The sequence below is a fragment of the Capricornis sumatraensis genome, chromosome 11 (assembly GCF_032405125.1).
Source record: "Capricornis sumatraensis isolate serow.1 chromosome 11, serow.2, whole genome shotgun sequence".
Lineage (NCBI taxonomy): Eukaryota > Metazoa > Chordata > Mammalia > Artiodactyla > Bovidae > Capricornis > Capricornis sumatraensis.
The window spans coordinates 91,879,313-91,891,944 of record NC_091079.1 but is presented as its reverse complement, the minus strand read 5'-3'; the positions used below and the strand labels follow the sequence as shown (position 1 = coordinate 91,891,944).

General features: G+C 36.7%; 1 protein-coding gene across 1 annotated transcript in view; it reads left to right on the top strand.

Moving 5' to 3' along the window:
• SLC26A7 (solute carrier family 26 member 7) overlaps positions 1-9,314 on the top strand; it is a 146,416-nt gene extending 137,102 nt beyond the window's left edge. Inside the window, exons 16-18 of the mRNA XM_068983719.1 lie at positions 7,585-7,639; positions 7,721-7,824; positions 9,279-9,314. Coding sequence (XP_068839820.1) covers positions 7,585-7,639; positions 7,721-7,824; positions 9,279-9,314 — 195 coding nt within the window. The remainder of the gene's footprint in view (positions 1-7,584; positions 7,640-7,720; positions 7,825-9,278) is intronic.
• Positions 9,315-12,632: the final 3,318 nt, after the last annotated feature.

Genomic DNA, 12,632 nt, shown 5'->3' with positions numbered 1-12,632 from the left:
AAGGCAGTACAGTACTGGCACAAACACAAAAATGTGTCAGAGGAACAAGAAAGAAAGTCCTGAGATAAACCTACATGCCTATGGACACCTTCTCTTTGACAAGGAGGCAAAAATATACAATGGATAAATGATAATTTTGTCAGTAAGTGGTGCTGGGAAAACTGGACAGTTACATGCAAAAGAATGAAATTTGAACACTTCCTAACACTATCTATGAAAATAAACTAAAAATGTATTAAAAACCTAAATATAAGGCTAGAAACTATAAAACTCAGAGGAAAACATAGATACAACACTCTGATACAAATTGCAGCAAGATCCTCTTCTACCCACTTCCTAGAGTAATGGAAATAGAAATAAAAGTAAACAATGGGACCTAAACTTATAAGCTTTTGCACAGCAAAGGAAACTATAAATAAGATGAAAAGACAACCTTTAGAATGGGAAAAAGTAATAGCAAATGAAGCAACTGATAAAGGATTAATTTCCAAAATGTAGCATCAGCTCATGGAACTTAGTATCAGGAAAACAAAAAACCAATCAAACAAACAAACAACAACAACAACAACAAAAACCGGGCAGAAGACCTAAAGAGCAATCTCTCCAAAGAAGACATACAGATGGCCAACAGACACAGGAAAAGATGCTTGCTGTCCTTCATCATTAAAGAAATGCTCATCACAACTACATTGAGATGCCACCGCAGACTGGTCAGAGTGACCATCCCCAAAAAATCTACAAGCGATAAGTGCTGGCAAGGATGTGGAGAAAAGGCAGCCCTCCTGCACTGTTGATGGAAATGTAAATTGATAGAACCACTCTAGAGAGTAGTATGGAGATTCCTTAAAAAAAAAACAAAAGACTAGAAGTAAAACTAGGACATGACCCAGCACTCCCACTGCTGGGCATATGCCCTGAGAAAATCGTAATTCAAAAAGATGCATATTTACCCCAGTGTTCATTTCAGCACTATTTACAATAGCCAGGACATGGAAGCAACCTAGATGTCCATCAACAGATGAGTGGGTAAAGAAATTGTGGCACACATGTTCAACAGAATATTACTCAGCCATGAAAAGGAACACATTTGAGTCAGTTGAACTGAGGTGGATGAACCTAGAGCCATTATACAGAGTGAAATAAGTCAAAAAGGGGAAAACAAATATATATTAATGCAAATATATGGAATCTAGAAAATGGTACTGATGAACCTATTTGCAAGACAGCAATGAGACATAGATATAGAGAATGGATTTGTGGATATAGCAGGGGAAGGAGAAGTTGGGATGAATTGAGAAAGTAACTTTTAAATATTTACTCTACTGGTTGTAAAATAGGTAACTAGCGGGAAGTTGTTATATAATACAGGGAGCTCAACCTGGTACTCTTGGATGACCTAGATTGGATGAGATGGGAATGGGAGGGAGGCTTAGGAGGGAGGGAATATATGAATACTTATAGCTGATACATGATGTTGCACAACAGGAATAAACATGACTCAATTTAAAGCAGTTATCCTCCAATTAAAAAAAAATAATAAAAGGAAAGAAGGAGAAAAGTCCCCTCCCTGGGCAAATAGCAGGATGTGGTCTCTCATAACATGGATGAGTACAATCTGACCTGAAACCCTTCCTGGTCTCTGAAATAATGCCCAGTGCAGTGAGGCACTTTGCTCCATTCTGCATTGGGTCCCTACAATCCTGGTTGCAAAAAATAAAACAGTTTTATATCTTTAAAACCAAAGTCTTCATTTTTCAGATGGAATACTTAATTTTGCCAATTCAAGGGAAACTCAGAAACTTCTGGGCTTCCCTGGTGGCTCAGATGGTAAAGAATCAGCCTGCAATGTGGGAGACCCTGGTTTGAGTCCTGTGTTGGGAAGATCCCCTGGAGGAGGGCATGGCAACCCACTCTGGTATTCTTTCCTGGAGAATCTCCATGGACAGAGGAGCCTGGCGGGCTACCATCCATGAAGTCGCAGAGTCAGACATGACTGAGCAACTAAGGACATACACACACAGACACTTCCTTAATTGTTTCCTGTTTTTTTTTTTTTTTAATTCAAAGTCAACAAGGGATGTACTCCCTTTCTTATTTCCACTTATTCTCTCTCCCAATACCCTAAATATGTGGGAGGATCTTGAGGATTAGCCCATGTCTGTTTCTCAGCTTCCCTCAGTGGCCCGTTAGCTTCTGCTGTGTGGAACTGGATTCTCCTCTCCTTGGCTGTTTCCTCCCCAGGGGTACTCTTACTCTGGCCTCAAACAGTCTCCTCCTGTGTGAGACTTTATATTCTGTCAAAAACTTAATCATAGCCTTTGATAATTTCTGGGGCTCTTTCCCTACATATTTCCCTCCTTTCCATTATTCTTGCTCATAAATGTACCCACTTGATCCTTCCTGAATGCCAGTTCTGTTTTCCCAGCTCCGTGAAGTGGCTGCATTTTGCAAGGGTCCCCCTATCATGTAGTGGCCCACAAACCACTTTGCAGCAGAAAGCTGAGATGATCTGAGAGCTGGCCTCAATTTTCTTTCTCTCAGAGAACTCTGTGGTCCAACTCTCACATCTGTACTTGACTACTGGAAAAACCATACCTTTGGCTATCCGGACCTTTGCTGGCAAAGTGATGTCTCTGCTTTGAATACCTCATCTAGGTTTGTCATAACTTTCCTTCCAAGGAGCAAGTGTCTTTTAATTTCATGGCTACAGTCACCATCTACAGGGATTTTGGAGTCCAAAAAAAATGCCATTGCTTCTATTTTTTTTCCCTTCTATTTGCCATGAAGTGATCAGACCATACGTCATGATCTTAGTTTCTTAAATGCTGAATTTCAAGCCATGTACATCTGTGCATGACTATTGTAAAGACCATAGCTTTGACTATATGGACCTCTAGTCTTTCCCTTTCTGTTGTTTTTCTCTCTTTCCATTGTTCACTGAAAAAAGCCTTCTTCTCTTCTCCTTGGTATTCTCTGAAACAGCATTCAGTTGGTTATATCTTTCCCTTTCTCCCTTGCTTTTTGCTTCTTTTTCCTCAGCTATTTGTAAAGCCTCCTCAGACACCCATTTTGCTTTCTTGCAATTCTTTTTCTTTGGGATGGTTTTGGTCATTACCTCCTATACAATGTTATGGACCTCTGTCCATATTTCTTCAGGTACTCTGTCTATCATATCTAATCCCTTGAATGTATTCATTACCTCCACTGTATAATAGTAAGGGATTTGATTTAGATCATTCCTGAATGGCCTGTAGGTTTTCTCCACTTTCTTTAGTTTAAGCCTGAATTTTGCTATAAGGAGCTGATGACCTGAGCCACAGTCTTGTTTTTTCTGACTCTATAGTTTCTTCATCTTCAGCTTCAAAGAATGTAATCAATCTGATTTTGGTATTGACCATTTGGTGATGTCCACATGTAGTTATCTATGATCTATGTGTTCTGTTGGCAAAACTCTGTTAGCCTTTGCCCTGCTTCAATTTGTAGTCCAAGGCCAAACTTGCCAGTTAGTCCAGGTATCTCTTGACAGCCTACTTTTGCATTTCAATCCCCTATGATGAAAAGGATATCTTTTTTTGGTGTTAGTTCTGGAAGATCTTGTAGGTCTTCATAGAACCAGTCAACTCCAGCTTCTTTGGCATTGGTGGTTGGGCATAGACTTGGATTATTGTGATGTTGAATGGTTTGCTTTGGAAACACTGAGATCATTCTGTCATTTTTGAGATTGCACCCAAGTACTGCATTTCAAACTCTTTTATTGATTATGAGGGGTAATTCATTTCTTCTATGGGAATCTTGCCAACAGTAGTAGATATATTGGTCATCTGAATTAAATTCACCCATTCCCATCCATTTTAGTTCACTGATTCCTAAGATGTCAGTGTTCATTCTTGTTATTTCCTGCTTGACCATGTCCAATTTACCTTGATTCATGGACCTAACATTCCAGTTTCCTATGGAGTAGAGTTCTTTATAGCATTGGATTTTGCTTTCACTACCAGGCACATCCACCGCTGAGTGTCATTTCTGCTTTTGCTCTTCTTGTATTTCTTTCTCTTTGGGATTGTTTTGGTCATGCCTCCTGTACAATGTAACGAGCTTCCATCCATAGTTCTTCAGGCATTCCATCTACCAGATCTTATCCCTTGAATCTATTAGTCACCTCCTCTATGTAACAATAAGGAATTTGACTTAGGTCATTCCTGAATGGCCTAGCGATTTTCCCTACTTTCTTCAATTTAAGCCTGAATTTTGCAATAAGGAGCTCATGATCTGAGCCACAGTCGCCTCAACTGCAGGTCTTGTTTTTGCTTACTATACAGAGCTTCTCCAACTTTGGCTGCAAAGAACATAATCAATCTTATTTCAGTATCAACCATCTGGTGATGTCCATATGTAGAGTTGTTTCTTCAGTTTTTGGAAAAGGGTGTTTGCTATGACCAGAGTGTTCTCTTAATAAAACTCTGTTAGCCTTTGCCCTACTTCATTTTGTACTCCAAGGCCAGACTTGCCTGTTATTCCAAGTATATCTTGACTTTCTACTTTTGCATTCCAATCCCCTGTGGTGAAAAGGATATCTTTGTGTGTGTGTTTGTATGTGTGTTAGTCTTGAAGGTATTGTAGGTCTTCATAGAACCAGCCAACTTCAGCTTCTTTAGCATCAGTGGTTGGAATATAGACTTGGATTACTGTGATTTTGCATGGTTTGCCTTGGAAATGAATTGAGATCATTCTGTCATTCTTGAGGTTCACTCAGATGCTGCATTCTTCTTTACTATAAGAGCTACTCCTAAGGAATTCTTGTCCACAGTAGTGGATTTAATGGTCATTTGAATTAAATTGTTCCATTCCCATCCATTTTAGTTTACTGATTCCTAAAATGTCGATGTTTACTATTGCCATCTCCTTGACCACATCCAATTTACCTTTGTCCACTAAAAAATTAGTCACAACCTGAAAGTAAAGAGTTATTTGGTGGGAATGTAGCCCAGGAGCCATCAGCTCTGTAGCCTTGAGAAAACTGCTCCAGAGAGATGCGAGGGGGAGTCAGGCTATATACTAGTTTGAAACAAGGGGGGCAGGCAGTCTGAGCATCAGAGATTATTGTGATGCAAGGAAAATTAGATAGCAAGTAAAGGAATGTAGCATTCTTCTGTGTTTGGGAAGATGCAAGCCTCTGGGCTCACTGAATTTATTCCTTTCATATATACTTCCGCTATCTGGGGCCAAATCCCGTTCCCTGGCTGTTTACATCCTCAATTCCCTGTTCACCATATGGGGTGGCAGACGTGGTGGATGGCTGCTTCCTGTATTCCCCCAGGCTCTTCAGCAGTCACCATGGAGGGTGGTGGCATCTGCGGGATCACAGGCACAGTGTTCCCTTTTGGGAGCCCTCATCCACATTAGGAGACTGGAAATTGCTGGTGGCTGTGACATTTCTTGCCCACCAATATGGCAGGAAATATTTCACACGTTGATTCATGGACCTAATATTTCAGGTTCCTATGCAATATTGTTCTTTATAGCATTTACTTTCACTGCCAAACTCATCCACAACTGAGTGTCATTTCTGCTTTGGCCCAATGGCTTCCTTATTTCTGGAGCTATTCATAATTTCCCTCCACCCTTCTCCGGTAGCATGTTGGGTACCTTCTGACTCTGGCAGCTCATCTTCCAGCATCATATCGTTTTGCCGTTTCATACTGTTCATGGAGTACGTGTGGCGAGAACACTGGAATGGGATGCCATTTCCTCCTCCAGGGAGGCATTTTGTTAGAACTCTTCACTATGAACCATTCATCTTGTGTCATCCTGCACAGCATGGCTCACAGCTTCATTGAGCTACACAAGCCCCTTCACCACAACAAGGCTGTGATCCAGCATGGGGCTGAAATGTTTAGGAATATTGAAACACTATGTTGTGTAACAGGAACTAACATAGTATTGTAAGCCAGTTATACTCCAAAAACAAAGAAATAAAAACTCATAGAAAAAGAGATCAGATCTGTGGTTATCACAGGCAAGGGCTGAGGAGAGGGAGGAATTGGATGAATGCAGTTAAAAGTACAAGCTTCTGGTTATAAGATAAATAAGTACTTGGGATGTAGGTATAAATACAATTAACATGGTTTTATGCTGCATATGAAAGTTGTCGAGAGAATAAATTCTGAGAGTTCTCATGACAAAGAAAAATATCTTTTTTCTATTTCTTTAATTTTGCATCTATATGAGATGATCAGTGTTCACTAAACTTATCGTGGTCACCATTTCAGGTTGTATGCAAGTCAAATCCTTATGCTGCACACCTTAAACTTACACAGTGCTGTGCCAGTTATAACTCAAGAAAAATGGAAGGAAAAAAAATACAGACTTCTGAATCCTAGTCCTGGCCCAGTAATCTTCATTTTAAACAGCATAGGTTGTTTATGGACAATAAACCACATAGGTTGTTTATTGTCCAAGGTTTGTGTTTTGAGAAACACTAGACTAGCATTGTACTTCCACTGGGAAAAGCCACTATGTACATTTGTTATCCAATTGTACTTAAACTTTGTTTTTGAATATACCCCCGTGTTTATTAGCTACCTTTTCTAGATACTGCAAATCAAGACTTACAGTTAGTAAATATGAGGCAGTGGTTAACTATTCCCACTGAGTTTAAGATCTAAAGTTGAAAGTTCAGAGGAATTCAAATAATCTAAGTACTGGGAATGCTAAGAAAGAAAATTTTTTTAATTTGTCTTATTTAAAAATGCTACACAATAGAATGGAGGGATAAATCAACTGATGCATAAATTTGAAGAAAATGACATTTGTGCTTCTGTATACACACAACCAGCTGTTTTTTTTATTAGTTTGCTGCTTTTAGTTTCCTTATCACTGTTTATTTCATTATGATTACAGCAAATTATGATATGTGTTAAGAACATAGACTTTAAAGATAGACAAATTCTGGGTCCACATCTTAGCTGGATAACTAGTTCTAGGATCTGGATTTTAAGTATTTGTTTGCTCAAGTTGCTACTACTTGAGAATTTCTAGGACTTAAAGAAGGCAGGACCCTGCAGTATGCCAAGAAAATTAGTTAGGATCTCTCATCTTGATGGACCATAAAAATAGAAGGTGGGCATCAAATTTGACTTTTATTGTAGTGAGGTTTTCAATTTACCATCTGTGGATGGAGTTTAGAGACCCCATGAATATATATAAATAGCAAAACATTAAAGTAAGCAGATTTCATCATTTTCACAAATGGGTCCTTGACTTCCAATAAGACAGTTGAAAACAATTTTATATTATTCTTACAGGGAGAGAAAGGTGGGGTGTTTATTTTTATTAAATAAACTGGAGAATGTAAGGAGCAAAACTGAGTTATATAAAAGGCAAATGTTTGCTGGCATCCATCTTCCTTCGTGAAGACCGTCTCTTTTAGAAGTGAGAGTATGACTTATTGCGTTACAGTGCCACCCCCTGGTGGCACAACATCATTTTTTTTAAAAAAACTATAAATGCTCCCTTCTGAGCTTCTTATTTCTTCCTGTCAGCTACCCTGAATTAATCATGGGTGTATTATTTTAATTCTTCCAGGTTTACATGGACTGTAAGAACAAGAGTGTGGATGTGTCTTTGGTCCATTGCACAGGTAAGGGAGTATCCTTGACTAACACTGGACCTGGTCCTTCTGCTGCTCCATGAATCCTTATGTCACTGTGCTTTCTTATAGCTTCCTTGATAAAAGCAATGAAATACTGTGGAAACCTAGATTCAGAGAAGCCAATTTTTTTTGAATCAGTATCTGCTGCGATAAGTAACATGCATTTAAATAAGGTGAGTTGAACAAGTTGGTGTGCCAGAATCATAAGAAAATTGGAATGTAGAATCAAGGGTTTTGTGATGTTTATATTAGACTATTATCCCATTTACATCTGAAAACCTATTAAAATGTGTCCCCTCCTCAGAGTCCTCTGCTCCAAGCAAATAAATTTTTTCATTCCCTTTTTGGACAACGTATGAACATTGTTTTAAGAATTTGGAGTTTCCAGCAATATCACTGTTTAAAGGATCTGGTGATCACCTATTAAGTGCAAACTGCTTGATTATAAAATAAATACGTCTTCCAGGATCCACTATCCTGGAAGTTGGAATCTACCTCTGTCAAATACAAAAACTCGAAACGTAACCAAATAGCTCTTAACTGCTCTGATACCCTTTACTCTAAGCTCATATTGCCATTTTTGGAAATACTGTTTGCAGGAGCCAGCACTCAAATGATCTGAAGTGTCAAAGTTATCTTCTAATACTGGGCTGTATGGTTAATTTTAGAACTATCCCTAGAAATTTGATTTCCCACAATTTTTTTTATCTTCAATTGTTTTGCCTTTCCTTATTCCTGGAACAGCATTTATTGTCTCCCTGAGTCATCCTCATTACATGCAACCAGAACAGTATACATTTACAAAGTAATAAAAATTTAAAAATAATAATGCTATTATTATTATTTCCACTGCTACTACTATTAAATAGTATATATTATGAACATTCATTGAGTGCTCATTATGTTGCAAGACTATGCTAAGAGCTTTACCTATATTTCTTCACTAAACTCACCACAAGCTTGTGAATTAGATACTATTATTTAACCTATTGTTAGAAATGAGGAAACTGAGGTTCAAGGAAGTTATACCATTTGTAAGTGGTAGAGCCAGTTTCAAAGTCAGCAGTCTGACCTGGCACTTGGAGCTATAAACTTCTATACTCTGACGCCTCAGAGAATATCCATTTTCTTAGCTTGACGAGACAGCTGGCTTCAGTTTCTAATGTTCTTTTACCTACTGCTATCAACTTAAAGTCAAGTGGCAAGTGGGGCTTCCCAGGTGGCTCAGTGGTAAAGAATCTGCCTGCCAGTGCAAGAGCCCCAGGAGATGCAGGTTCGATCCATGGGTCAGGAAGAGCCCATGGAGGAGGAAATGGCAACCCACTCCAATATTCTTGCCTGGAGAACTCCATGGACAGAGGAGCCTGGCAGGTTGCACTCTGTGTGGTCGCAAAGAGTCAGATGTGACTGAGCGCGCGCACGCGCACACACACACACACACACACACACACACACACACAACAAACCCAGTATTCTCGCCTAGAAAATTCCATAGACAGTGGAGCCTGGCTGGCTGCAGTCCATGGGGTCGTGTCCATGGGGTCACAAAAGAGTGGGACAGGCACTTAGAAACAAAACAAGAAAACAACAAGTAGCAAGTGCTAATTTCTTTCTCTTCTATTTTCAGAATTTGAGCATACTCACTGACCACAGTGAAATCTGAGACTCTTTTGCTGCAGTACCGTTTTTCTTTAACAACTTCCTTGAAAAGGCCATACTCAAGTGTTTTGCACAAACTTTCTTGTGTAGAACCTACAAATGACCTTTATGACGAGTGTGTGACTTTGTAACTGCATAACCACTGCTCAAAGTTTGCCAACAGTTTTATTTAATCTTTGTCTGTAAGTAAATTCACTTTGTAGGTTACTATATAGTTATTTTATAAAAATCAGTATACATGTAGTTTTAGTGTACTGAAAGATAAACATGAATTTATTTCCTTTTTTTATACCATAATATTTTCTGTTAATTTAGTTTTGTTATAAGTTGATTTGTAAAAGTGAGAAGTACTTTGTCCTATTATAGGAGATTTAGAACATTTGCAAGTCATTTGTAAAAATGCAGGATTATATGTAACTAATACAAAGAAACAACTTATCAAGTGTGCCATTTTCCCCTACCAAAAAAGCCATTAAATATCAACAAGCCATGAAATATTCATGTAATATGATATGAAATTCACAGAAAGTAAGTCAAGCAAAAACAAATGACAAATTGGTAACCATTCTTCTTCATATCTTTCCATGCATGGAAGTCTTCAGGAACGTTTTTACATCACTTGTATCCTGGTGAAATCAGGTTCTTGACTTTGGTTTTGTTGTGACTATTAAAAATGTTTAAGATCTTCAGACCTTAGCCCTAGTTTGTACATCCCCACCCATAAAAGTCTCTATTTTCAGCTTAAGTTTTGTTGGAACTAGAAAATGTGTAAGTTGCACATTTTATGTTTTTTCACAAATATGATTTATAGATGAGAAAGTATCAATAGCAGAATAACTTTGTGCTATTCCAATATAGGATTAGCTATAGTAGTTTGAGCCTTTCCTATTTCAGAGAGATAGTCAATATGCTATAATACATTTATCTGTCTAAGAGAGATAGATCTCCATAGAATGCTTCATTTTTTTCTTTTGTTAGAGAAGAGCTTAGATAAATGCTTATCTGTAAACCCACTAAATCAACAGAGTAATTGACAAGTAAAACCAGAGGCTAGGCCTCCTTGAATAAGTTACTGTTTTCATGTTTCTACATATATTTTAAATCACATATAGTTTTATATGTTTATCTCACAATTTGATTTACCTATGAAGAAATATCACTTTCAAAAATAGATATAGACACATGCATTAATCTTAAATCATTTTAGCTGTTCTAGAAATTACCAGTTAACAAAAAGCCAAGGACTTTGAAGTGAATTTGAGAAAGAGTTTGCAAACAAAATTAAAAGGCTTTAATTTTAGGTCATTTAGGTGTTTTTCTAGACATCTGTAAGAGAAAATTCTAATATCTGCCAAGTGATTTAATGGTCCCTAGCAAATGTATAACAAACATTTATACGGCCCTTGCTTTTACCATTAAATCCTAAGCAGGCAGTGTAAAAGAGGAATAATAAACATTTAAAAATTTTATAACTTATTTAGCTATGTTAATTTTGATTGACATGAAATACAAAAATAGTTTTTGTCCCACAGGAAGCCTCAATCCCTTCATCACTAATTTGGAATGAAATGAAGTCAATTTTCCTTCCCATCAAATATTGTTCCAAGCAAAGGTGGAAGTAATAGTTGAAAGGAAACTTTCCTTAAAAAGAGGAATTTTATTCTATTTTGTCTGATTAAATTATTCCAGTTGTGGATAGTGGCAACAGTCAGTATCTCTAATCCATTGGTCATGGGCACATAAATTGATGTATTTCTATGCATATTTGGCCTATTATTAAATTTATACACTGTAGACATTTTCTAATTTGTTAGAGATTATAGACTGTAGATGGAATTAAAATCATTACAGTTAATTGATGGATAGTCTCTTCTATTTTTTTTATTGAAGCTAGCACACAATTGCTTGAGAAGATATATTTGAATGCATTTCAGGGTTTATAGTAGATATTTAATGGATAAAACTTAAAAGTCATAACTTTCATCAAATATTACTGTTTTCAAAGTGAAAGAAGATCAAAACAAAGGTACCATAAACCCTTTGCTCTAAGGCTTATCCCGCATGCTAAGGTCACAGTGACTGTAGACCTGGAGGAACTCACTAGAATTAAGTTTTGAGAGCCCAGTGACTCAGTGTGAGATTCACACACACAAGATGCTAAAATATAAATGTTTATTTCAAAACAGATATTAACAATAGAAAAACTACAATAAGGTCCTGATGTTAGAATGTTCCTAATCATGTTGAACTATTTTTATGAGATTACTTATTTTTGTATATGATAAACTACTTACATATTACTTATTATGGTAAAACAAAGTAGGGAAAAATTAAAACTGACCTCTAAGAGTGTTAAAGACTTAACAGAGTGAAATACAATATACAAATTAACCATAAAGCAAGTAACCAGGAAAAGACTGTTAATATTATATTTATACAGATTAAATGTCCTTAATTTACCATTTTATTTTAAAGATTATCTGCCCCCAATTGTATGATTCTGGTGTTAAAAGTCTAACTTGAATTACTTTGCAGTATTTATTTGACAGATCTCTATTGTGTAAATGTGTAATGTAATGAGAAAATAGATCTCTCTTTTTTAATGAAAATGTTAATGTGTTAATACCCTGTATGGATGATGTTTGACATTTAGTGTTTACCCAAATATGTTTTTGAATAGGCATATGACTGGAGGTGGATGTTCTGCATTCTGCAGTAGGGATGATCATCTAATTCAACATAGACTGTCCTTTTGGTGTTGATTTTGTTGCCAGTTTTTCAATAGGGAGTTCAGTGAGGCTTGCACAATCTAGAGATTTTTAGTTAAAAGACATATCATCTAATATGACACATTTATATTTTTATGTTTTTCAATATGTTTAATTACTTTTTAAATAATCCTTTGTACTGACTCAGCATTATAATAACCAATTTACATGGAGAATAAACTGAAATATGGTTACTGTGTTAAATGGATTTCTATTATTTCAAAGTACTTACTGAAGAGCAAATAGTACATTTTCCTTGCTTAGACTGACCTACAGAGTATTATGTGTTGAAAATTACTGGATTCAATATTCTTTGTAATTTATTCCTACAAAATTTCAGCCTAAAATTGTGAGGTGTTGTATGTCAATTTACAGAAGTGTAATAAAGCTACTTTTGGCTACAACACTACTTTTACGCAGTCCCTTAAATACCAAGTTTAAATCCTTTCTTGTTCTAATTTTAATTAATATGTAATTTAATTTGTTAATTTGTTTGGTTCTTTGTTTATATACTGTTGTTTGTCTTTTCTGAGTTTCTAGGCTGAGTTCAATAT